Below are 23,969 nucleotides of genomic sequence, written 5' to 3' on the forward strand. Positions count from 1 at the left end.
TTTGCCCCTCGATTGGAAACTTTATTTGTGTGAGTGGCACCTTCGAAGGTTTTTCGTCTGACTGCAACTGCGCCATGCCTTACGGCCTGTTTGATTCACAGGCCAGACACCCAGTCCCGTCAAATGGTGTGCCTACCTCGGCGGGTGCGTCGCAGCCTTCCACAGAAAGTTAAATGGGCTGCCTACCTGGAAGGGGCACTTCGGCGAACAGAGCGTGGCCCGGCCAGATGGGTTGCCTACCCTCGACGGAGTCCATTGCTCCTACCTTTCACAGTTTCACAGTGGCCACGCACGATGGGTTGCCTGCCTCGGTGGCGTCTGTGAAGCCGAATGGGTGGCCTGCCTCGAGAGGGTGGTGAACTGGGTACAGATGCGCTCGGTGAATAACTTCCGCCGCTCCTTGCCTGCGGTTGGAGTTTTCAGTGTGTCACCTCCACCACTCTCAAAATGGACGCTGTGTACACTGTGAAAATTTGAGGCGTCACTTGATGACAATTTCAAGGCTAATTTTCCTTACAACAATGTCATCAAACCTATTGATGGCATTGTTGTCAAACCCACGCAATAAGTAATGGAGCTTTGGTGAAAATGTCATCCATTTGTGATGAGATTGTCATCATTCCAGAGTGATGAATATATCATCCACGTTTTTGTCATAAAGTGACAGCAGTTTTTCTCAGTGTAGCTATCCCCCCCTTCGAACGAAGGTCAAATAAACCAAACAACCAGTTAAAATATATTTATTGTACTATAAATTTATATAAAGCGGACGATCTTCATATCACATCGTATGAAGCATGACCACGCATACATAACAATATCTAGATATTCAGTTCTTCAGTCTTCTCTCCGAAACGCCCAGAGTGTGGCACAATAGATGTCGGCGCGGTGTCTCCACTTGTCCGCGCCCCGCTGCGCCGGCAGGTCGGCAACCCTTCCTACACCAGCGGGCAGTCTCTCTCGCACTCGCGGGGCGTCCCGTCGGGGTGCGAGGGAGAGGCAGCGCGCTGTGTGGAACCGCTCGGCAGCCGGCGCCAGGGGGAGCACACAGTGGACCGGTGGAGGCCGCCAAAACTCCAGACGCGTTTGGAGCTCCAGAGTCGCTAAATGGGACTCGAACCGAGCGTGTGACCCCACCAATGGATTGCTCTCCGAACGAGGAATCCATTGGTGGGGTCACACCTTCGTTGAAGGCCTGTTAAGCGACTCTAGAGCTCAAAACGCGTCTGGAGTTTTGGCCGCCTCCACCGGTCTTCTGGCCCACTGTGGAGCGTCCCAGCGGGCACGCGCACTGCTGGACTTCCCCCTCTCTCGCACTAACAGGCCTGACAGGCTTGGGTACATTATGGCTGGCGTAAAAATGAGCAAACGATACATTGCGTCCACGAGCGCGGCCTTGTCGGTCTTCACGGAAGACATCGGGGCGCTCGCGACGCGCGCGGTGGCGGCCGCCCTCAGGCGGCGTGCTTGCCGACGGCCATGTGGGGGATCACGGCGCGCAGCAGGCCGACGCGCTCGCGCAGCTGGTAGCGCGGCTTGGGCTTGTCGCTGAGCAGGGCCTCCTCCACGGCGTGCAGCGCCGTCGCGCCCAGGACGTCGTGGTGCTCCGACGCCTCCCTGTGGGGCAGGAAGAAGGAAGGCCGGTGTTATCGTGTGCTAAGGCGGCTGAGAGCGTCGCTCCGCCGGCAGGTAGGCAGCCCTTCCGGCGCCGCCGACGTCCGCGCACAGTGGGCCAGAAGACCGGTGGAGGCGGCCAAAACTCTAGACGCGTTTGGAGCTCCAGAGTCGCTAAATGGGACTCGAACCGAACGTGTGACCCCACCAATGGACTGCTCTCCGAACGAGGAATCCATTGAAGGGGTCACACGCTCGGTTCGAAACCTTCTTAGCGACTCTGGAGCTCGAAACGCGTTTGGAGTTTTGGCCGCCTCCACCCGTCTTCTGGCCCACTGTGCCGCGACGCCCTAGAAGTTCGATGGGTTGCCTACCCAGCCGGCGCCGGCCGGCGCTGTGGCCGGGACTTCTCCGAGAGACTGACCTGGGCGGCTGGAACAGCGCCTCGCCGGTGGCGCCCTCGGGTGGCTGCAGGCTGATGACGGACACCCCCAGGGGCTCCATCTCGGCGCGCAGGGCGTTGGTGGCGCCCTCCACGGCGTAGCGCGCCGCGGTGTAAGCCACGGCGCCCGCGCCCGCGTCGCCGCCCAGCGCGCCGGGGGCACCCACGTTCAGCAGGCGGCCTGCAAGAAAACAAGAGCACGAATTGAAGCAAACGCACCGAAAGTAAAGCAAGAGACACCTCCCCGTTAAGACCGGGGAGGGCTGTAGAGTTCCACAGTTTTGCCTTCATTTCGAACTAAAAGTCTGAAAATTGAAAAACGGCGTCGACCGGATGTAGTCGATTCTGGGCGTTTGCGGGCGATTGACTTAGACAAGGCCGCACAGTGGGTCAGAAGACCGGCGGAGGCGGCCAAAACTCTAGACGCGTTTTGAGCTCCAGAGTCGCTATGCAGGACTCGAACCGAACGTGTGACCCCACCGATAGATTCCTCGTTCGGAGAGCAATCCATTGGTGGGGTCACACGTTCGGTTCGAGTCCCATCCAGCGGCTCTGGAGCTCGAAACGCGTCTAGAGTTTTGGCCGCCTCCGCTGGTCTTCTGGCCCACTGAGGGCCGCCCCGACCGTCCTTGGCGTCCTTGGCGTCCTTGGCGCCGGTGAGCACGTCCATCAACATGCAAGCCGAGTAGCACTCGTTGCGCAACACGCACCGCGACATCGGCACCGTCTCTCTCGCGCTCGCGCGGCGTCCGTAGGGGTGCGAGAGAGACGGAGGGGCGTCCCGCACGCGGTCCAGCAGGCCGTCATGCATGCTGATTAATCGTCCGCGGCGCCGGCCGACGCCTTGCCGACTAACTATTTAATTGCAGAGGGGGCCGCCAGGAGAGCGATTCTCTGTCTCTGTCTCACTCATGGCGCTCTCCGTAAGAGTGCGAGAGAGACGGAGCGGCCGCACCGCCGTGACCCGAACCACGCTGGACGCCGAGGCTCATAATTAATTATGTGCCCATTGTTCGGCGCGACCAATCAAAGGACTCGCGACCCGCGGCCACTTCAATTTTAAAAAAATTCCAATGCTAATCGCATTGCAAGGTGTTCCCATTTTCACAAAAAAAGAGCTCACCCTTGTTGTTCCTGAGCAGCGGCAGGAATGCCCTGGCGGTCCTCAGGGCGCCCACCACGTTCACCTTGAGCAGCGCGTCCCAGTGCACGTTCTCCTGCACCTCCAGGCGGCCTCGGGTGCACAGCCCCGCCGTGTTGATCACCGCGTGCAGGCCTGCCAAAAGTCAAACGAAAATTAAAACTATCAGTAAAGCAAATTTTGCATACATTTTGAGGTGTTTTTTTTAAGGTTTCTTTACCGTCGTGGCCGGCGGGGAGGTGCCTGCGGATGACGTCCATGGCCTCGTGCAGGACGTCCTCGCGGGTCACGTCCATGGGCAGCGTGACGAGGCAGCCCTGGTAGGGCAGGTCGCCGAACACCGCCTCCTGGTGCTTGGCGTGCGCGCGGAGCAGCCGGCCGCACACCGAGTCCACGCCTGCAACCAACGACCCCACATCGTCCACCGTCAGTCGAGACTCTAAACGCGAGAAAGCCGGACCGCCGTGACGACCACGTTTGGACCAGACTGAAAAATTAAGTGCATTTTTTTTCGGTGGTCCACATCTATGGTGTGGTCGACCACTTCAATTTTAAAAACCCCAAAATGGTTTAGACCACCCCAAACGTTTTCCCTAGAAAAAACCCCAAACCCTTGGTCTAGGCCACACCCGGGCAGGACCCCCCACTGGTCTAGGCCACCCCAAAACGTGGTTAGACCACCCAAACGTGGTCTGACCACCCAGACGGGTCTAGGCCACACCAGTTGGCCGGTGCGATTAATCGAATACGAAAATAATCGATTATAGTTTAAAATCGCCCATTATTTCAAATTTTCATTAGTGGTTCGGTAATCGAAGGATTGACCGTTATTTAACGTCGTCGATTGTGAGTGACGTCGGATGACGTCATTCTTCCATCACCGTTCAATTCGGCGGAAAAGTCTTGAGAAGTTTTCAGTTAAGGCCGAAGAAGGTGTCTCAGACACTCGATTGCGCCAATGGTTTCCTACCTCTATTACCGCTACACAATATTATGAGTATTAACCCTTTTGTCCACCAAATAATCGGTCCCCCCCCTTAATCGTTGATTTTCGATAATCGTGTCGTTTTCGATTCCCGCTTACCAACTGAAATCGACACCAATCGCGTTTATTTTATTCATGGCCGTTTCGATTAAGCAATAACGCCCACCAAAACGTGGTCTAGCCCACACCAAACGTGACACACATGGTCTCGACCACACCAACTGATGTGGTCAAAATAACACCCATTTGACCACACCAGTGTCTAGAACACGTTTGGTTTTTCAGTGCAGCCAGTAAAAACGAAAACATAACGCTTGTAATGAAAAAGTCAGCAATCGCGACATATACTACGGCTAGGGATTCGAAATCCAACTGGACCGCGGGGCAACAAAAAAAGTCAAAGTATCTGCCTTGCCAATGCGGTTGCGGCTCGGGAGAAAGAAGGACAAAGAAAAACTCCTCTCTGCAGTGAAAGGAAAACACAGCACTCGGCGCAGGGTATGAAAAATATCGGCGCGCGAACGACCGCGCGGCGGAGCGCCGGCGTCGCGGCTGATCGCCATGTAATGCCATGTAATGCGAGGGATATAAAAGCAGCGCTGGAAAGCCGCGTGGCGGACAATGCGGACAGCGTGGCACAGTGGGCCAGAAGACCGGTGGAGGCGGCCAAAACTCTAGACGCGTTTTGGAGCTCCAGAGTCTCTAAATGGGACCGAATCGAACGTTTGACGCCACCAATGGATTGCTCTCCAAACGAGAAATCCATCGGTGGGGTCACATGTTTGATTCGACTCCTGTTTACCGGCTCTGGAGCTCAAAACGCGTCTAGAGTTTTGGCCGCCTCCACCGGCCTTCTGGCCCACTGTGCGGGGCCGGTACGATGTTCGTCAGAATGACGCGCTGCTCTGCACGCCAATGCACGGCATGCTTTCTACGCGGAAACCGAACCGAGTGGGGTGGCTGCCGTCGGCCGTTCAATCCGAGTGGATGACAAGGGATACTATGATACAGCCATCAGCAGCGCGATGATGAGAAAGCCCCAGCCGCACCGCGCATCATCGTGTTTCAATCCTGGCACACTGCAATTTTTCATACCGCGATTTTTCATACCATTTTTCAAACACAAACACACACACACACACACACACACACACAGAGAGACAGAGAGACAGAGAGAGACAGAGAGAGAGAGAGAGAGAGAGAGAGAGAGAGAGAGAGAGAGAGAGAGAGAGAGAGACACAATCCATCGAGTACAACACGCGACAGGGCCAACGAGCCGTTGCGTTTTCAAGGGTACGAAAGCAGAGCTTCCACCGCACTTTTACCAGTGTGTGCGTGTGTGTTCGTTTCTGCGTGCTTGCGTGAGTGTGTGCGTGTGTGTCTTATCCAGCTCCATTCACTCGCGATGAGGCATCCTTGAGCGCGCTCTTTTTTTTTCTTTCTGCAGTGGCAACTAATTCAGACGCGTTGCTATACTCGCGTCAGCCGCGCCGCGCCTTTATAGCACGAAAAAGAAAAAGTCGAACTGTTCACAGCGATGCAGTCACGCTCTTGCAACAGCGATGCGCGTTGCCAAACGCGCAGCGAGCGCGCGCGCTCATTCGCCACCCTGTCTCTCTCGCACTCATGGGGCGTCCCGTTGGAGTGCGAGAGAGACAGAGTGCTCGTGCTCATCAACAAGGCCCTCCCTGGCAGTGCAGTGCCTCCCCCGCGGTGCGTCCGCGCTTTACGGGCGACGATAAAAGCGACGGTCGCTGATCGCCTGTCTCTCTCGCACTCTTGAGGCGCCCCGGACGGGTGCGAGAGAGACAGAGTGACGAACCGCCGTGCGAAATCCGTCGTGCGTCTGACGGCCGCATGGCGCTTCAAAAAGTCAAGGCGGTGCTCGCGTGGCCGCGGGGCTGTAAGAGAGCGCCACGCACAGGGATCCTACCACATCGAAACTGACCGACACTCGAATCAGAATTGTTTCATCGAGGCCGCGCCACCGTAAGGAATCGACGGTGGGCTGATCCCGCACTTCCTCTCGCAGCAGCCTCCTCCTCCTCCAAGCTCGTCTCGTTGGAGGCCGCGCGCCTCGCCCCCCGCCGGGCCTAGTCCAGCCTAGTCGGCCTAGTCAGGTCGGCCCGGTTAAATGAGCAGGTGTCTAGTTGCAGTTGCCGCCATTTCCGGTAGAGGTCAGGCCGGCCTGGCTCGGCGGCCTGGCTCGGCGGGGCGCGGCCCACAGTGGGCCAGAAGACCAGCGCAGGCGGACAAAACTCTGGACGCGTTTCGAGCTCCAGAGTCGCTGAATGGGACTCGAACCGATCGTGTGACCCCACCAATGGATTGCTCTCCGAACGAGGAATCCATTGGTGGGGTCACACGTTCGGTTCGAGGCCTGCTTAGCGACTCTGGAGCTCAAAACGCGTCTAGAGTTTTGTCCGCCTGCGCCGGTCTTCTGGCCCACTGCGCGGCCGGAGACCTGCACGCGGGCGGCGGGCAGGCCGTCAATCCAACGCGGTGATCTGGGCCAAAAGCGGTCTCGTTCCGAGGCGGCGCGCTGTCTCTCTCGCGGCCCTGCGCGGCGCCCCGCGAGTGCGAGAGAGACAGAGCGCCGGTGTGCGGAGGCAGCCTGCAGGACGAGGCGGGTGTGGGACGGACCGGGACGGACGCATTAGCGGCCAGATCCGATCTATCGGCAGCCACTCCGGAACCAGTCCGGCTAAAACCCGTCAAAAAATTAAAACTTACAGTGCGGAGGGAAAAAATACGTGTTTACCAGTGTGCTGGCCCCGAGTCCAGGTTACCGGTGTCCTTCGCGTCGACGCCGACGCCACCGACGACGCCCCGCGCGCATTCCGCGACTGTGGCGCCACGCAGCACCGTCGCTCCGTCCCTCTCGCACTCACGGGGCGCCCCGCGTAGTCCCGCGTCGGCGCGAGAGAGACAGGCGGGGCGACGATGCACTGTTCTGAGTGCCGTCTGCCGGGGACGCGTCGCGTCGGGTCATTAACAACCGGCTCACGTACGCCGCTCGGTGCGACACTCGGAATCGCAAAAGAGCATCTGGCGCCGCAATGGCAATCTGGATCTGGGGCGCCCCTCACCTCGGCGCCCTCTTCCCCCGCACTGCGCGCACTGCTGCACAGTGTAATGAAAGATCGAAAAGTGGGAAAAAAATATTTTATTGTTCTAACTGACTTAACTTAATGCAGAAAGACGCATTCTGGTAGGAAAAGTGCCACAGGACCATCCAAGCGTCACAGAGACGCCATTTTTGAGAAAAAAGGGGTAAAAACGCCGTATTTTCAGTTCTTGACACCCATGGCTTCTGCTGTTTAGCGAATTCGCAACTTTTCTCGACGCCAACTTGTTAAGAGGATATGGTACACCTCCCCAGAAGCGGCATTTCCAGGGACGCGCAGGGACCTCTTTCTAACGCCGTCCTGGCCACACCGTTCGAGGTATCGATATGAAACTTGGCACACGGGCTCAGAAGGGATCAATCTCAATGACGGTGCGTTCAAAAATTTTTTTGAACGCCTAAGTTAGGCCCCAGGGCAGTCCAGTTCTGGTCCAACTTTCGTTCACAACACGTCCTAAGAAAATGGGAATATCGAAAAAAGGGCGATGGTACGTTCTAGATTGACATTTGCTCTTTCCAGTGATGATATCCCCGTTCCTGTGCGACTAAAATTAGAGGCCAAAACCCGGTAGACCGCAGACCTCTGCACGGTGATTTTTGTCATCTCGCAGAGTTTTGAAAAGGCACTGTCGTAGACGGGCTATGCTGACCCCCGCCTGCCCCCGCCCCTGCCCCTCCTGGCTGCCTGCATGCAGCCCTCTGCTTTGTCTCTGCGCCGGGGCCCCCCTGCCGGCCCCCCGCCCCCGCCTCATTCACGCGCCGGAGCCGATGAGTCGAAGGGTCGGCAGCGTGACAGGCCGATTTATGGGCCCCAGACCCCGGCAGTTAAATTTTTGAACGGATTATTTTAGAGTTTTAGGATTTGGCGAATGGGGTCCAGCGCACGATTGTGGTTTCAGGCAACTCAAAAATAAAGTTCTACGACCATTTTGACCTTAGCTCTCCAGTACTAGCCCCGCCACCGGACTTGATTACGTTCGGGACAGCCTAGGTCAAAATAGTCGCAAGAACTTGAATCTTTAGTCGCCTGACACCGCAATGGCCCGTTGAATCCATCTGAGCAAGTTTCACAACTCCAAAATGAACCGCTGAAAAATTTAACTATTTAGGCACGGGGCCATAAATTGACCTGTCACGGTGCCGATCCTTGGGCGAGGGTGGCGGGCCAGGCTGTGCCCAGGCAGTCCCTATTCAGTGAAACAAAGTCGGCGACAACATGTGCGGAGTCTGGGGCCGGTACAGCTCGTCGACAGATACATTGCACTTCCTCTCTTTGACCGGCTCCGGAATCGCCGAAAGTCGCCGTGCAGAGGTCTGCGGTCTACCGGGTTTTGACCTCTAATTTTGAACGCACAGGAAAGGGGATAACATCTCCGGAAAGAGTAAATGTCAATCTAGAACGTACCATCGCCCTTTTTTCGATATTCCCATTTTCTCAGGATGTGTTGTGAACGAAAGTTGGACCAGAACTGAACTGCCCTGGGGCCTAACTTAGGCGTTCAAAATTTTTTTTGAACGCACCGTCATTGAGATTGATCCTTTCTGAGCCCGTGTGCCAAGTTCCATATCGATACCTCGAACGGTGTGGCCAGGACGGCGTTAGAAAGAGGTCCCTGCGCGTCCCTGGAAATGCCGCTTCTGGGGAGGTGTACCATATCCTCTTAAGGGGTACTAGGACAAGACTTGAGAACGTTTGTAGCATTGAACTAGGTGGGGAACTCGAGATATTTCGCCTCAAAGTTTACAAATATCAGAAAAATCTACCAAAAATGCCGTTTTTGAACATCTTTGAAGCCCTGGCTTGGGCTCAATGGTGAATCCGCTACTTTTCTCGACGCCAGCTAGTTGAGGGGTACTAGAACAACACTTAAGATCATTTGGAGCATTGATCTAGGTGGGGAACTTGAGATATTTCGCCTCAAAGTTAACTAATTTCCTAAAAAATCTACCAAAAATGCCATTTTCTGACCTGTTTGAAGGCTTGTCTTCGGCTGTGGTGAATCCGCAACTTTTCTCTACGCCAAATAGTAAAGGGGTACTAGGACAACGCTTGATAACATTCAGAGCATTGAGCTAGGTGGGGAACTCGAGATATTACGCCTCAAAGTTAATTTTTTTTTCTAAAAACCTGCTATTTTCTGACCTTTTTGTAGCCCTGGCTTCGGCTCTAAGGTGAATCCGCAACTTTTCTCGACGCTCACTAGTTAAGCGCTACTACGACAAGACTCTAGATCATTTGGAGCATTGAGCTGGGTGGGGAACTCGAGATATTTCGCCTAGAGCAGTAGCCAAGCCTACAAAAAGGTCAGACACTGGCATTTTTGGTAGATTTTTTTAGACACTGGTTAACTTTGAGGCGAAATCTCTCGAGTTCCCCACCTAGCACAATGCTCCAAATGATCTCAAGTGTTGTTCTAGTACCCTTAAACTGGTTGGCGTCGAAAAAAGTTGCGGATTCGCCATGGGGCCGAAGCCAGGGCTTTTAAAAGGTCAGAAAATGGCATTTTTGGTAGGTTTTTAAAACATTTTTAAACTTTGAGGCGAAATATCCTGAGTTCCCCACCTAAATCAATGCTCACACTGATCTCAAGTGTTCTTCTAGTACCCCTTAACTACTTGGTGTCGAGAAAAGTTGCGGATTCACCATTGAGCCGAAGTCAGGGCTTCAAAAAGGTCAGAAAATGGCATTTTTGGTAAGTTTTTTGAAACTTTTTAAACTTCGAGGCAAAATATCTCGAGTTCCCCACCTAGTTCAATGCTCAAAATGATCTCAAGTGTTGTTCTAGTACCCCTCAACTAGTAAGCGTCAAGAAAAGTTGCGGATTCGCCATAGAGCCGAAGCCAGGGCTTCAAAAAGGTCATAAAATGGCATTTTTGGTAGGTTTTAGAAAATTTTGAAACTTTGAGGCGAAATATCTCGAGTTCCCCACCTAGCTCAATGCTCCAAATGATCTCAACTGTTGTTCTAGTGCCCCTCAACTACTTGGCGTCGAGAAAAGTTGCGGATTCACCATTGAGCCCAAGCCAGGGCTTCAAAAATGTTCGAAAACGGCATTTTTGGTAGATTTTTCTGACATTTGTAAACTTTGAGGCGAAATACCTTGAGTTCCCCACCTAGCTCAGTGCTCCAAACGTAATCAAGTGTTGTCCTAGTACCCCTTTACTGGATGGCGTCGAGAAAAGTTGCGGATTCGCCATAGAGCCGAAGCCAAGCTTTCAAAACGGTCAGAAAATGGCATTTTTGGTAGATTTTTGGGACATTTGTAAACTTTGAGGCGAAATATCTCGAGTTCCCCACCTAGCTCAATGCTCCAAATGTTCCCAAGTCTTGTCCTAGTACCCCTTAACTAGTTGGCGTCGAGAAAGGTTGCGGATTCACCATAGAGCCGAAGCCAGGGTTTCAAAAAAGTCAAAAAATGGCAGTTTTGGAAGATTTTTAGGAAATTTGTAAACTTTGAGGCGAAATATCTCGAGTTCCCCACCTAGCTCAATGCTCTAAATGCTATAAAGTGTTGTCCTAGTACCCCTCTACTAGTTGGCGTGGAGAAAAGTTGCGGATTCACCATAGAGCCGAAGCCAAGCCTTTAAAAGTGTCAGTAAATGGCATTTTTGGTAGATTTTTCAAATATTTGTAAACTTTGAGGCGAAATATCTCGAGTTCCCCACCTAGTTCAACGCTCCAAATGTTATCAAGTTTTGTCCTAGTACCCTTTAACTAGTTGGCGTCGAGAAAAGTTGCGGATACGCTAAACAGCAGAAGCCGTGGGTGTCAAGAACTAAAAATACGGCATTTTTACCACTTTTTTCTCAAAAATGGCGTCTCTGTGACGCTTGGATGGTCCTGTGGCACTTTTCCTACCAGAATGCGTCTTTCTGCATTAAGTTAAGTCAGTTAGAACAATAAAATATTTTTTTCCCACTTTTCGATCTTTCATTACACTGTGTGCTGGCACGCCCTTCGCGATAAAGGGACATAAAACCTTCTGCCGGCGCCGCCTCGTGGTGAGAAAGAAAAAAAAAACAACAAAAAATAGCTTCCGTTTCTGCCATTATCGGCTTCACAATTACTCGCCTCTTCGCTTGCTTATCAGAGCAGACGGCAGGGCCACACTTCGCTACGCCTGGGCACTACCCGGCCGGAAAAGCGTCTGTGTGCATTCCCCTCTCTCTCTCTCTCTCTCTCTCTCTCTCTCTCCCTGTGTGTATGCGTGTGTGTGTGTGTGTGTGTGTGTGTGTGTGTGTGCGCGCGCGCGCGCGCGCGTGTGTGTGAGCCCGTTCGGCTCCGCGGGGGGCAATCCTTCGCGGCAAGTGACTTTTACTCTGCGCCGCATTGCCTGCGTCGTCGCGCGAGGCCGGAGTCGTGCTACGCGCGCAATTGTGTCCCATATAGCTGTGGGGCGGCGGGGGCGGGGCCAGGGGGGCCAAGGGGGCCGCGCCCCCCTGCCGGTTAGTGGGGCGGGGTGGGCGGAGCGAGGCGGGGCGTGGCGGGGCGGGGCGGGGTGGGGCGGGGCGGGGCGGGGCGGGGCGGGGTGGGCGGAGCGAGGCGGGGCGTGGCGTGGCGGGGCGGGGCGGGGCGCGGGGCCTAAATGCCTGGGGCAGGCCTGGTCCAGGCCAAGTGGGCCGAGGGACTGGCTACGGGAGGCTGCGTCGAGCTCCTCCACGGCAACCAGGCCAATACCCAGCGGCCCGCGCACACACACGCTCACGCACACGCGCGCACAGAGCTTCGCGCGCCGCCACAAGGTGAGCCACATCGCAAGGACTTCACTTTTTTCATGACAACTTTTACTCATTTATCCGTGCGCTTTATTGACTTGGCGGGCAGTCGTCCGCCGCGCGGCGAAACTTTATCCCAAAAGTGAAATAACTCATCCGAAACGGACACCGCCTCTCTAGCCCAGATAGGGCGGGAAAAAAGACGGGCAGTAGTTCCGTTCCTCGCAGTGTAGTGATACGAGCCTCAGCCCTCGGCCTGTGGACGCGGACGGTCATCCGCCGCGCGGCGAAACTTCGTCGCAAAATTAAATAACTAATCCGAAACGGACACCGCCACCGCCTCTCCACCCCAGATAGGGCGGGAAAACAGACTGGCAGTCGTTCTTGTTCTTGCAATGTAGTGATGCGAGCCTCGGCCCCTCGACCTGCGGACGCGGAGACGCGGACGTCCGACCGCACCGCAACACGCATCGGCGGCACTTGTCCACTTACAGCCGCGCGGCTTGCAGTGGCTTGGCTTTACAGTGGCGCGTGCGGCGTGAGAACCGCAAAGTGCGCCGCAGGGGCACAGCGGCGCAGCGGCGCAGCGAAGAGCAGCACCAAACCGCGGCGAGGCGGCACCCGCTGTGTGCCACTGATCCCGATCCAATACGAGGCGAGCCGAGCACGCCGCGTCGACCGAACCGAGCCGAGCCGAGCAGAGCCGAGCCGAGCAGAGCCGAGCCGAGCCGCCCAATTCCTCCGCCCGTTACACGCACAGGGCGACCGAGCCGAGTGTGCCGCAGCCGCGCTCCGTCTCAAACGCCGAATAACCATCCGGGGCGTCGCACCTCCGAGGCGACGCCGCCGCAGAGGCGTCGCAACGGTACCGGCCGACGCGCCCTGCCGCCCCGCCCCGCCCCGCCCCGCCGTGGAACACCTCATCCATGCACAGTGGGCCACAAGACCGCTGGAGGCGGCCAGCCAAAACTCGACGTGTTTTGACCTCCTAGTCACTAAATGGGGCTCGAACCGAACGTGTGACCCCACCAATGGATTGCTCTCTGAACGAGGAATCCATTGGTGGGGTCACACGCTCGGTTCGAGTCCCATTTAGTGACTCTGGATCTCGGAGCGCCTGACGGGTGCCTTGCGGGTCTGCCTACCCCATGCTCCGCAGGGGCTCGGAGCGCCTGTTGGGTGGGCCAGCCCGCAAGACACGCATGTCTCGCGGGTCTGCCTACCCCATGCTCCGCAGGGGCTCGGAGCGCCTGTTGGGTGGGCCAGCCCGCAAGACACGCATGTCTCGCGGGTCTGCCTACCCCATGCTCCGCAGGGGCTCGGAGCGCCTATCCAGCCCGCAAGACACGCATGTCTCGCGGGTCTGCCTACCCCATGCTCCGCAGGGGCTCGGAGCGCCTGTTGGGTGGGCCAGCCCGCAAGACACGCATGTCTCGCGGGTCTGCCTACCCCATGCTCCGCAGGGGCTCGGAGCGCCTGTTGGGTGGGCCGGCCCGCAAGACACGCATGTCTCGCGGGTCTGCCTACCCCATGCTCCGCAGGGGCTCGGAGCGCCTGTTGGGTGGGCCAGCCCGCAAGACACGCATGTCTCGCGGGTCTGCCTACCCCATGCTCCGCAGGGGCTCGGAGCGCCTGTTGGGTGGGCCGGCCCGCAAGACACGCATGTCTCGCGGGTCTGCCTACCCCATGCTCCGCAGGGGCTCGGAGCGCCTGTTGGGTGGGCCGGCCCGCAAGACACGCATGTCTCGCGGGTCTGCCTACCCCATGCTCCGCAGGGGCTCGGAGCGCCTATCCAGCCCGCAAGACACGCATGTCTCGCGGGTCTGCCCACCTCTCTCTTCGCAGGGGCTCGGAGCGCCTATCCCGCCCGCAAGACACTCGTGCATCGCGGGTCTGCCTACCCGGCAGGCGCCCTCAACCACGGAGGGAGGCGGCCCAAGATTCTAAACGCATTTTGAACTCCAGAGTCGGTAAATGGGACTCGAACCGGACGTGTGACCCCACCAACGGATTGCTCCCCGAACGAGGAATCCATTGGTGGGGTCACACGCTCGGTTCGAGTCCGGTTCAGCGACTCTGGAGCTCAAAACGCGTCTAGAATTGTGGCCGCCTCCACCGTTCTTCCGGCCACCAGATCCTGGTCCTCGTCCCGGCCGTACGTACCTGCGGCGTCCTGGCCGCCGTCCTTCTCGGAGTCGGCGGCGCGCAGCCCAGCGAACACGCGGAAGCCCACGTTGCTGAGGTGCATGGCGAGCTGCAGGCCCAGGGCCGTGTCGCAGCACGTGATGAGCACGGAGCGGCCCGCCGCGCGCCCCGTCAGCACGTCCTCGGGATCGGCGTGCAGCGCCTGCAACACGCACGCAGCATGCATGCACCACGCATTAGCCGAGCGATCTACGACGCGGCACGCGCACCCGGGGGACGCGGGTTCGCGCCCCCGTCGGTCCACTTCCGTTTTCATTCAAATTGCGTCAATTCCTTTTCAAAAACAACAACGAAAATTATTTAAGACACTGGTGGTACAAAAACTAAGACTAAGAAAAAAAACCTCCAGTTGGATTTGAACCATCAACCCGTACCTCCTTGGTCTGCAGGCTGGCGGGCTGCGGCCGAATCCTCCTCAGCAGGTAGAGCAGCAGGGCGCAGGCGATGCAGCACAGCGCCAGCAGCTGCAGCGCCAGCACGATGGACGTGTTGTCGTCCATGGCCCGGCTGCAAGACACGAGAAACGACACCGTTAAAACCATAAACCAACAAAAGTATACTCCCGACAACAGCGCCTTCTTTCACGGAAGCGTTTCGCGGAAGTGCGAATCACGAAAAGGCGTTGCGTGCCGATGAAAGCCAGCCAGCCAGCACGTGGTAACGCCGCAGTCACGGCGCGCCCTCGCACCTCCAACACGCTCTGGACGTCCTTCTAGGCGACACAACGCACCGTGGGCCAGAAGGCCGGTGGAGGCGGCCAAAACTCCAGACGCGTTTTGAGCTCCAGAGTCGCTAAATGAGACTCGAACCGAACGTGTGACCCCACCAATGGATTGCTCTCCGAACGAGGAATCCATTGGTGGGGTCACACGTTCGGTTCGAGTCCCGTTTAGCGACTCTGGAGCTCGAAACGCGTTTAGAGTTTCGGCCGCCGACGCCGATCTTCTGGCCCACTGTGCAACGCCGCCAAGGCGAACGGCGCCAAACAGCGCGGACGGCACGCGGTATCCTGGTCACGTCCACGTCCCCGCCAAGGACGAGGAGTCCGTCAAGAGGAGCGGCGCGACAGACACGCGCGCGGACGGGCCGCACTAGAAATATGGCCAACAGATGGACGGACAGGCAAAGGGACAGGCTGACAGACAGACCGACGACAAGAAGACGGTTCGCGACAAAAGGCGCGACGCGCGGCTCCCAGCGCCGGACGGACGACATAACCATGGGCAGCACCATGGGCAGCACCATGGGCAGCACCATGGGCAGCACCACGGACAGAACACCACGACAAGCAAAGCAGCTCCAGCGGCGTTTTGCGTGAACAATGGCGGAACAACGACTACCCGCTGCCCGCGACGCAGTCAACATTATTCTGACGACGCGGCGCGGCCACCGTTCACTGCTCGCTTCGAAGGCTATCAGTCAAAACTGGGAGAGAGAAAAAAAATAGAGAATCAAAAATTGTTCTTCAGAAATGTTATCAAAATCCTCAAATGTTTTTTCAAGAGCTCCAAGGACCTCAGGTAATATTTTTAAGACGTCAGTCGGAAATCCTATGTCCCCAGTCAAAATCCACATACTTCAAACAAACACTTTTCATTCTTTTTCTGTTGAATTTGTTTGCCTCTTGCCAATTTTTTTTTTTTTTTTTTTTTTTGCAAACTGAAAAGAAAAAGACGAACGGCGACGAGACGGCCGGGCGGCGTGTTCCCCGACGTGTGTTCACACGACGTCGTCCGTCCACGGCGGCGGCGGAGTGCGAGGCAAGCCCGGCAAGCCAGGGGGGCAAAGCCGGCAAAGCAAGCGGTACGAGACAACATGCCATGCACATGCACCGCCGTCACCAAGGCCAGGCGCCATTCGTCGTGGCTGCGCCTTGCTCCACCTTGCTGCACCTTGCACCGCATGGTAGCCATGCCAGCCAGCGACATGGCAGTGCAGTAGCCGTGCCTTGTTGTTTCCCCATTTCGCTGCGTTCGCTGCGTTCGCCGCGTTCGTGTCCGTGACAGAATTATCGAGGACGTTGTTCAAGGAACGGGGGTGGGGGAGGGGGGGGGGGAGTCGGTTGGGACGTGTGGGGAATGAAAGGATCTTCGCGACGCGCCAAACACTCCATAGGCTATGGGATTCCTTCCCCCCTCCCCCCCTTCCCCTCCCACACACAATGGCCAAGTGCCCTCTGCTTCGCGTCCTCTGCTGCCAAGCCTGGCCAAGCCCATCACGCCCACGCCCTCTACACCGTGCGATAAGGTGCTGCCGCGCGTGGGCGCGAGTGTGCGAGTCGCCGGCACACATTCGGATGACAATAAATTCAGTGATACCAATCTGCCGGGCCAAAACTATGCCAGGCGCCGCTGGCGGCCAAACAAATGACACGGTTCCATTTTACTACTGTTGCTTGATGGTTTTTGATTAGGGGGACCTCCCCGGGGGGCTACGCCTGCTCACCTTGGCGGGAAGGCGTTTACTGGGGGCGAAATGTGCAATTATTGCCGGGGAAAGAGTGCGCAAGCTGCAGTCAATCATTGTCAACGAGTACGTCATCCACGTCAATGACATCGAGTGCGTCAACTGCATCACGTAGTTTGCACCAGAACGTGTTTTAGAATCCGAATCGGGATAAAGTTCATGAAACCAGTCGGATTCCACTGTTTACTGCGTGTGAAGTACAGCCAGCACTTTGAAACCGGCACTGCACTGCAAAAGCTGGGACTCCGTCACTGCATGTCGTCCATGTCGGCAGGCAGGCAGGCAGGCAGGCAGGCAGGCAGGCAGGCAGGCAGGCAGGCAGGCAGGCAGGCAGGCAGGCAGGCAGGCAGGCAGGCAGGCAGGCAGGCAGGCAGGCAGGCAGGCAGGCAGGCAGGCAGGCAGGCGGGCAGGCAGGCAGGCAGGCAGGCAGGCAGGCAGGCAGGCAGGCAGGCGGGCGGGCAGGCAGGCAGGCAGGCAGGCAGGCAGGCAGGCAGGCAGGCAGGCAGGCAGGCAGGCAGGCAGGCAGGCAGGCAGGCAGGCAGGCAGGCAGGCAGGCAGGCAGGCAGGCAGGCAGGCAGGCAGGCAGGCAGGCAGGCAGGCAGGCAGGCAGGCAGGCAGGCAGGCTGGCAGGCAGGCAGGCAGGCAGGCAGGCAGGCAGGCAGGCAGGCGGCTCGCTTGACGCCGTCCATGTCTCGCTGGATATTCCAGGCATTCCAGCGTGCCACCCAGAGGGCCGGGCAGACAGAGAGGCGGTGGCCAGCGGCCCTGCCTGGAGGGGCCTGGAGGGGCCTGGAGAGGCCTGGAGAGGCCTGGAGGGGCTTGGAGAGGCCTGGAGAGGCCTGGAGGAGCCTGGAGGGGCCTGGAGAGGGGCGGGCAGGCGGAAGGCCAGGGGGACAGGGAGATGTCCATCACTGGAGCTCATCCTCGAGTTTGCATGCTCTGCCTGGAGCCGAGCCTGATTGCAGCAGCGCCGCTGGAGGCGCTGGACGCGCGGCCGGTGCCAAACGGGCCTCTGTTACAGTGTAGGGCACAACAGGACCGCGCGCTGCTTGCTACACGGTTAGACTTGGTCCTGAAAGATTCAGGACCGTAACGCGTCCCTGAGGTAGCCGGACACCCGTTTCCAGGACGGGAGTGGCGAAATTCAACCAGTTTGCCGTTTGGTCCTGGAAACGGGTGTCATTGGCGACGTTTGTCACCCGTTTCCAGGACGGTTCGGAATGTTTGGGGCTCTCGGTCCTGGAAACGAGTCTCGGCGGGCCCAAGACGCCGAAGTAAGACCAGTTCGCACCTGGTAGCTTGCACACTGAACTACATTGTACCGCTGGGCAATGATGCGCCATTCCCGCAGTGCGTTTCATGGAAAAAATCGGCAGCAAAAAGTGGCAATACGAAAGTCTCAAGGAGACCCGCCGATCAGCTTCGGTGTTCTTATGGGAACCGGGCCTTCATCCGACGCATCCCTGCCGCGCAATTCGACAGATTAGTGGAGTTCGTATTGGGCTGGCCCACCCGAAGTGCGCGCGGTTTCTGTGGTACAGTGAGAGTCCAGATTCAGAGGCCTTACCTCAGAGGGGTCACATTGGGTATTTGAACCCGCGACCCCGAGTGCCGAGTCTAGTCAACTCCTCTACCCTGACCGCTCAGCCACCGAACCAGCTTGTCGGCGGCGATGTCGCAACTCCTCTTGAGCTGCCGTTCGAGAAATCTGGCCCCGAAAAAAGGGTACCTGGAGCGGTCTCGAACCCGGGACCTGCCGCTTCCCACAACATGCTCTTAACCACTGAGCTACCGGAGGACCATGGTGCTCGCTCTGCCGGCGCTGGTACTCAATCCTCTCCGGATAGACCTCCTCAAGAAGTTTGTTGCCGTTGCTGAAAAATTTGCTCATGGCACTAGTCTCGAACCCGAGACATGCCAGTCAGGATCGGAGCACTCTAACCACTGCGCCATCAGGTTGCTATGCACGCCACCTACCTAGCGCCAAACTTGAATAGCCACCCATCTTTGCTTGATGCTGGACAAATTATAAGTTCGGCGCTAGGAGGGCGGCGCTCATAGCAAACTGGTGGCGCAGTGGTTAGAACGCTGCGTTCCTGACTGGCAGGTCTCGGGTTCGAGACTAGTGCCCTGAGCAAATTTTTCGGCAACGGCAACAAACTTCTTGAGGAGGTCTATCCGGAGAGGATTGAGTACCAGCGCCGGCAGAGCGAGCACCATGGTCCTCCGGTAGCTCAGTGGTTAAGAGCATGTTGTGGGAAGCGGCAGGTCCCGGGTTCGAGACCGCTCCAGGTACCCTTTTTTCGGGGCCAGATTTCTCGAACGGCAGCTCAAGAGGAGTTGCGACATCGCCGCCGACAAGCTGGTTCGGTGGCTGAGCGGTCAGGGTAGAGGAGTTGACTAGACTCGGCACTCGGGGTCGCGGGTTCAAATACCCAATGTGACCCCTCTGAGGTAAGGCCTCTGAATCTGGACTCTCACTGTACCACAGAAACCGCGCGCACTTCGGGTGGGCCAGCCCAATACGAACTCCACTAATCTGTCGAATTGCGCGGCAGGGATGCGTCGGATGAAGGCCCGGTTCCCATAAGAACACCGAAGCTGATCGGCGGGTCTCCTTGAGACTTTCGTATTGCCACTTTTTGCTGCCGATTTTTTCCATGAAACGCACTGCGGGAATGGCGCATCATTGCCCAGCGGTACAATGTAGTTCAGTGTGCAAGCTACCAGGTGCGAACTGGTCTTACTTCGGCGTCTTGGGCCCGCCGAGACTCGTTTCCAGGACCGAGAGCCCCAAACATTCCGAACCGTCCTGGAAACGGGTGACAAACGTCGCCAATGACACCCGTTTCCAGGACCAAACGGCAAACTGGTTGAATTTCGCCACTCCCGTCCTGGAAACGGGTGTCCGGCTACCTCAGGGACGCGTTACGGTCCTGAATCTTTCAGGACCAAGTCTAACCGTGTACTCGGCTTGCGTAAGCTACAATTTACTGCCGGCCGCTCTGGCTTCGAACGCCCTGCTGGGCCCTGCCTGCTAGGCCCAGCCAAGACTCGGCTGGTATGCGGGCACGGACTGCAGCCACTGCAGCGGACTGCAGCGGTGCACTGGGACTGCACGCGAGGGGCAGCGGGCCGAGCCTTGCCGGGCTCCGCGGCGACAACGCGACACAACCACGAACCCGAAGCCTCCACTCCGTAAGACCACATTTTATGCTACAGTGGCCCGCAGTGACCCGCAGTGACCCGCAGTGACCCGCAGTGACCCTGCATTTCCGCTGTCCATTTTTTTTCGAGTCCTCTCCGCTTGAAAAATGCCATGCATATTTGACGGAGCTTATTTTGCTTTCGGTGCTATGCGGAGTGGATTCGGGAGAGGCCGTGGGCCCCGGAAGACAAGCCGTGCGACAACGCCAAGGCACACCAAGGCGTGGCCGTGCCGCGCCGCGCAGGGCCCTTTCACCCAACGCACACATGGTCCGGGGCGGGGACGGCCTAGCATGGCCACGGTACGGAACGAGTCGCCGGCCCGCCCGGCCCGCCCTACAGTGGGCCAGAAGACAGGCGGAGGCGGCCAAAACTCTAGACGCGTTTTGAGCTCCAGAGCCACTAAATGGGACTCTAACCGAACGTGTGACCCCACCAATGGATTGCTCTCCGAACGAGGAATCCATTGGTGGGGTCACACGTCCGGTTCGAGTCCCATTTAGTGGCTCTGGAGCTCAAAACGCGTCTAGAGTTTTGGCCGCCTCCAGCGGTTCTCTGGCCCACTGTGCGCCCGGCCCGCCCGCCTAGACGGAGACCGACAGAGAAACCTCAGGCAGCGACAGGCCTAGGGAAGCCCCGAAGCCCCGCGGGCCCGAGGGAGACACGAGGAGGGAGTTGCGTCTCGAATTAATTCATGTTTTCAGATTCGAGAATCAAAGGAATGAACACGCTTTAATTTGTTTAACGTCCACCGCTAGGGTGGAGGTCGCTGTCGTCAGAATAAGCACACGTAAAATTTATTTTCTGTCAATTTTGGGCCTTTTTGCTTTTGCAGCCCCTCTTGCCTCCACTTTCCAGGCGGGCACGCGGTGGCTGACCTCGCGGCCTCGCGCACCTGCGTCTCTGCAGCTTTGCCGCGCCGCGGCCCGCGCTCCTGATTGGCTGCGGCATTTTGTCACGCCGCGGCGCGAGATATGAAATCGGTTCCCAATTAAAACCGAAGCACGACCGCCGAGTGGCGATGCCGCACGCGCGTTGCACTACCGCTCGTGTGTGTGTGTGTGTGTGTGTGTGTGACTGCTTTCCTCCGCGAGCACGCCGTGCTAACCGCTTCATTCCGACGGGCATTGGCTGCTCGTCGGGGAGATAATCACGCACCTCGTACTACTGTACTTCGCTCCGAGGCGCACCACCACCGTGTGGCCGAGTGGTCAAGGTGACAGCAGCGCGCGCCACCGCATCCGTACGCGCGAACACTCTTCTCGGAGGTCGCGGGTTCGATCCCCGTCCCCGCCGCCGATGCGGTTTCGACCAGAAATTCGATCGCGCGAGGCCGCGGGATGGAAGGTCCTCTTTTTCATAGAGTGTGCTAAGCACGGCGGCAGCGTCAGTCTCTCTCGCGCCCGCGCGGTTCGCCCCATGAGTGCGAGAGAGACAGAGCGAGGCTTGTTTTGGAATGCCGCCGTGGGGCAACGCCAGGCAACGCGTGCAGCGGGGCAAGTCAGCTCAAAACTCGTCCGGTCCGGCAGCGCCCGTCTCTCTCCTCCACTGCAATCCTCCGGCAGGACGAGAAAGAGGGGGAGGGGGAAGGAAGGGGGCTAATTCGATTTTAATTCAATTTGGCGGTTAGCCTTCAGCCTGCTTCAGCCGGCCTCGTCAGTGGGCTGCCTGGCTCTGCCTGGACGTGGACGGCCGGGGCACAGTGGGCCAGAAGACCGGTGGAGGCGGCCAAAATTCCAAACGCGTTTTGAACTCCTGAGTCGCTAAGTGGGACTCGAGCCGAACGTGTGACCCCACCAATGGATTGCTATCTCCGTACGAGGAATCCATTGGTGGGGTCACACGTTCGGTTCAAGTCCCATTCAGCGACTCTGGAGCTCAAAACGCGTCTAGAGTTTTGGCCGCCTCCACCGGTCTTCTGGCCCACTGTGCGGGGCCTCGGCCGGGGCGGATCCAGGAGGCAGGTGGGCAGGTGGATGGGAAGGCATCACGGGATGGACGGGGTGCAGCGAAAAGCAACAGGACCGACCAGTCTCATCCGCAAACAAGACGTCCACACACACACACACATACACACACACACACGCGCGCACACGCACACACACACACAGACGCGGTGGGCCAGGGCCCACACGGAGAGCATCGTAGTACCGCTTTCACATTCTTGAGGTAAGGTGCGGCACGGGGGCGCTCGGTCACCGCGCGAAGGATAAGACGAGGAGGAGGACGAGGAGGGGGGAGGGGGGAAGGGGGGCGACTTTGAGCCGGCAACTCATGGCACGGCACGGCAGTGCTTGACGGCTCGGCAGCGCCGCGTGACATAAGACTTACGCCCAGCACGGGCTCGACTGCCGTCGCCTCGACGCCTCGACGCCTCGACGCGGATCACCATGACGGGGATTTGGCCGACACCGCGCCCGCTGCACCCGTTGCACTAACAAGGCGCGCCGAAAAAAAGAACGGCGTCGCGGGGAGTCGAACCCGCTACCTGCGTCACGGTCGAGGCCGAGGCAAAGCAGGCAGAAGCGACCCGCCCATTTCGCACGTCGCCGGCCTGCTGGTCTGCCGGCCTTCCGGGAGGGAAGGACGCTTAGAGCGCGTTAGCGACACTCCCTGGCGGCGACTGCCAACAGGGCTCGCTCTGTCTCTCTCGCACTCACGGCGCGCCCCGCAAGGGTGCGAGAGAGACAGAGCGCCGTTCCCAATCAGCGCAGCCTTCTTGCCCTGCGGCCACGCTGTCGCGCGTCACTGGTTATCGGCGCCGGCGCCAGGGGGCGCGCCGCCAGCCTCATTCCAAACGCCGTCCTGTCTCTCTCGCACTCCGGGGGCGTCCCGTGGGGGCGCGAGAGAGACAGAGCGACGGAGTCCAGAGGGCGCTGACTGCGGCGGAACGGCCGGGCAGCGCGAATTGCCACGCCCACGCCGCGGCCTGCACTTCAAGCTTCAAACCTCAAGCCTAAAGCAAGCTTCAAGCCTCCAGCGACGAAGCGCGAAGCACAGAGCGAAGCACTCTTCCGAGTCGGAATGCAGCCCCGCCTGCGCACTGCACTGCAATTTCGCAGTGCCGTGTTCCCCTCACACCTGCCCTTAATAACCGCCTTGTCCCCGCGCGCCAAGCCGCGGACCGGCACATCCCATGTGGTCTTCATTTTTTTTTCGCGTTATAATTGCTCATGTGTCTATTACCACGCTGCTCGTTACATACACTGTACGCGACGCGTTTTCAGTTTGCAGTGCCGTGTCGCGGAGAGACGCAAGAAAACATGATGCATCCAACTCCAAGGAAGTGGAAGCAGGCTGGTTCCGGAGCGGGGATTTTTCTTCTCTCTCGCTCGCACTCGCGCGGCGTCCCGGGCGAGCGCGAGAGAGACAGAGCGACGACCCGCGGCAGCTGAAGCGCAGCAGGCCTTCCCTTGGGGGCCCACTGCACACTGCAGGAGGCTCCTCATCCGTCGTGTTACGCTTGAACGGGCCGCGCCGCGCCGCGCCGCCGACCCCCGTGGCGCGGCGCGCATCGCGCTCCTAGCAGACGACGTGGACGACGTGCTCGAGGATTGGAAATCCGGAGGTGCGCGCCCTTCCCCCTCCCCTCATAGCTACCATGCACTTACACGCCAAGGTCTGCCTTGGCTGGCTGGACCTAATGACGGGCTGCACTGCACGAGCCTGGCTGCGTTTTTATCCAACAAGGCTAATTGATTTCGGCGCTAAGCCGCGCCGAGCCGCGCAGCCAAAACCGCCTTTCGGAATCCAAGGACGCGCCGCACGCTCCACTCTAAGTGCGTGGGAGGGCGAGCGAAGCGCGAACACGACCCGCGTTCGACTCGAAAGCAGCGCGCCGATTTTTGCACGGTAAAAGCGGAACCTGGTTTTCCCAGGAAGCCTATGGTAGAGACATGGGCGCTTTCCAGGGAGTTCCTGGAAAAACCAGGTTCCGTTTTTACCGTGTGGCGACCCGTTGCTCCATTCACGAACGTTCTGTCTCTCTCGCACCCTGACGGGACGCCCCGTGGGTGCGAGAGAGACAGAACGACCTGCTGGCGCGGGGCCATGTGGCGCACGCCGC

The 23,969-nt window shown here is 58.2% G+C and overlaps 1 protein-coding gene across 1 annotated transcript in view; it reads right to left on the minus strand.

Annotated features, from left to right (window-relative positions):
* Window positions 1-1,199: 1,199 nt before the first annotated feature.
* The window catches only part of LOC117640042 (D-beta-hydroxybutyrate dehydrogenase, mitochondrial), a 37,329-nt gene continuing 14,559 nt past the window's right edge, over window positions 1,200-23,969 (minus strand). The window contains exons 2-7 of the mRNA XM_034376242.1: window positions 14,605-14,737; window positions 14,189-14,372; window positions 3,418-3,594; window positions 3,180-3,332; window positions 2,039-2,237; window positions 1,200-1,617 (exon numbers count right to left, since the gene is read on the minus strand). Coding sequence (XP_034232133.1) covers window positions 1,455-1,617; window positions 2,039-2,237; window positions 3,180-3,332; window positions 3,418-3,594; window positions 14,189-14,372; window positions 14,605-14,730 — 1,002 coding nt within the window. The 5' untranslated portion in view covers window positions 14,731-14,737 and the 3' untranslated portion in view covers window positions 1,200-1,454. The remainder of the gene's footprint in view (window positions 1,618-2,038; window positions 2,238-3,179; window positions 3,333-3,417; window positions 3,595-14,188; window positions 14,373-14,604; window positions 14,738-23,969) is intronic.

This window comes from Thrips palmi, unplaced genomic scaffold (assembly GCF_012932325.1).
Source record: "Thrips palmi isolate BJ-2018 unplaced genomic scaffold, TpBJ-2018v1 HiC_scaffold_12, whole genome shotgun sequence".
NCBI classification, from domain to species: Eukaryota; Metazoa; Arthropoda; class Insecta; order Thysanoptera; family Thripidae; genus Thrips; species Thrips palmi.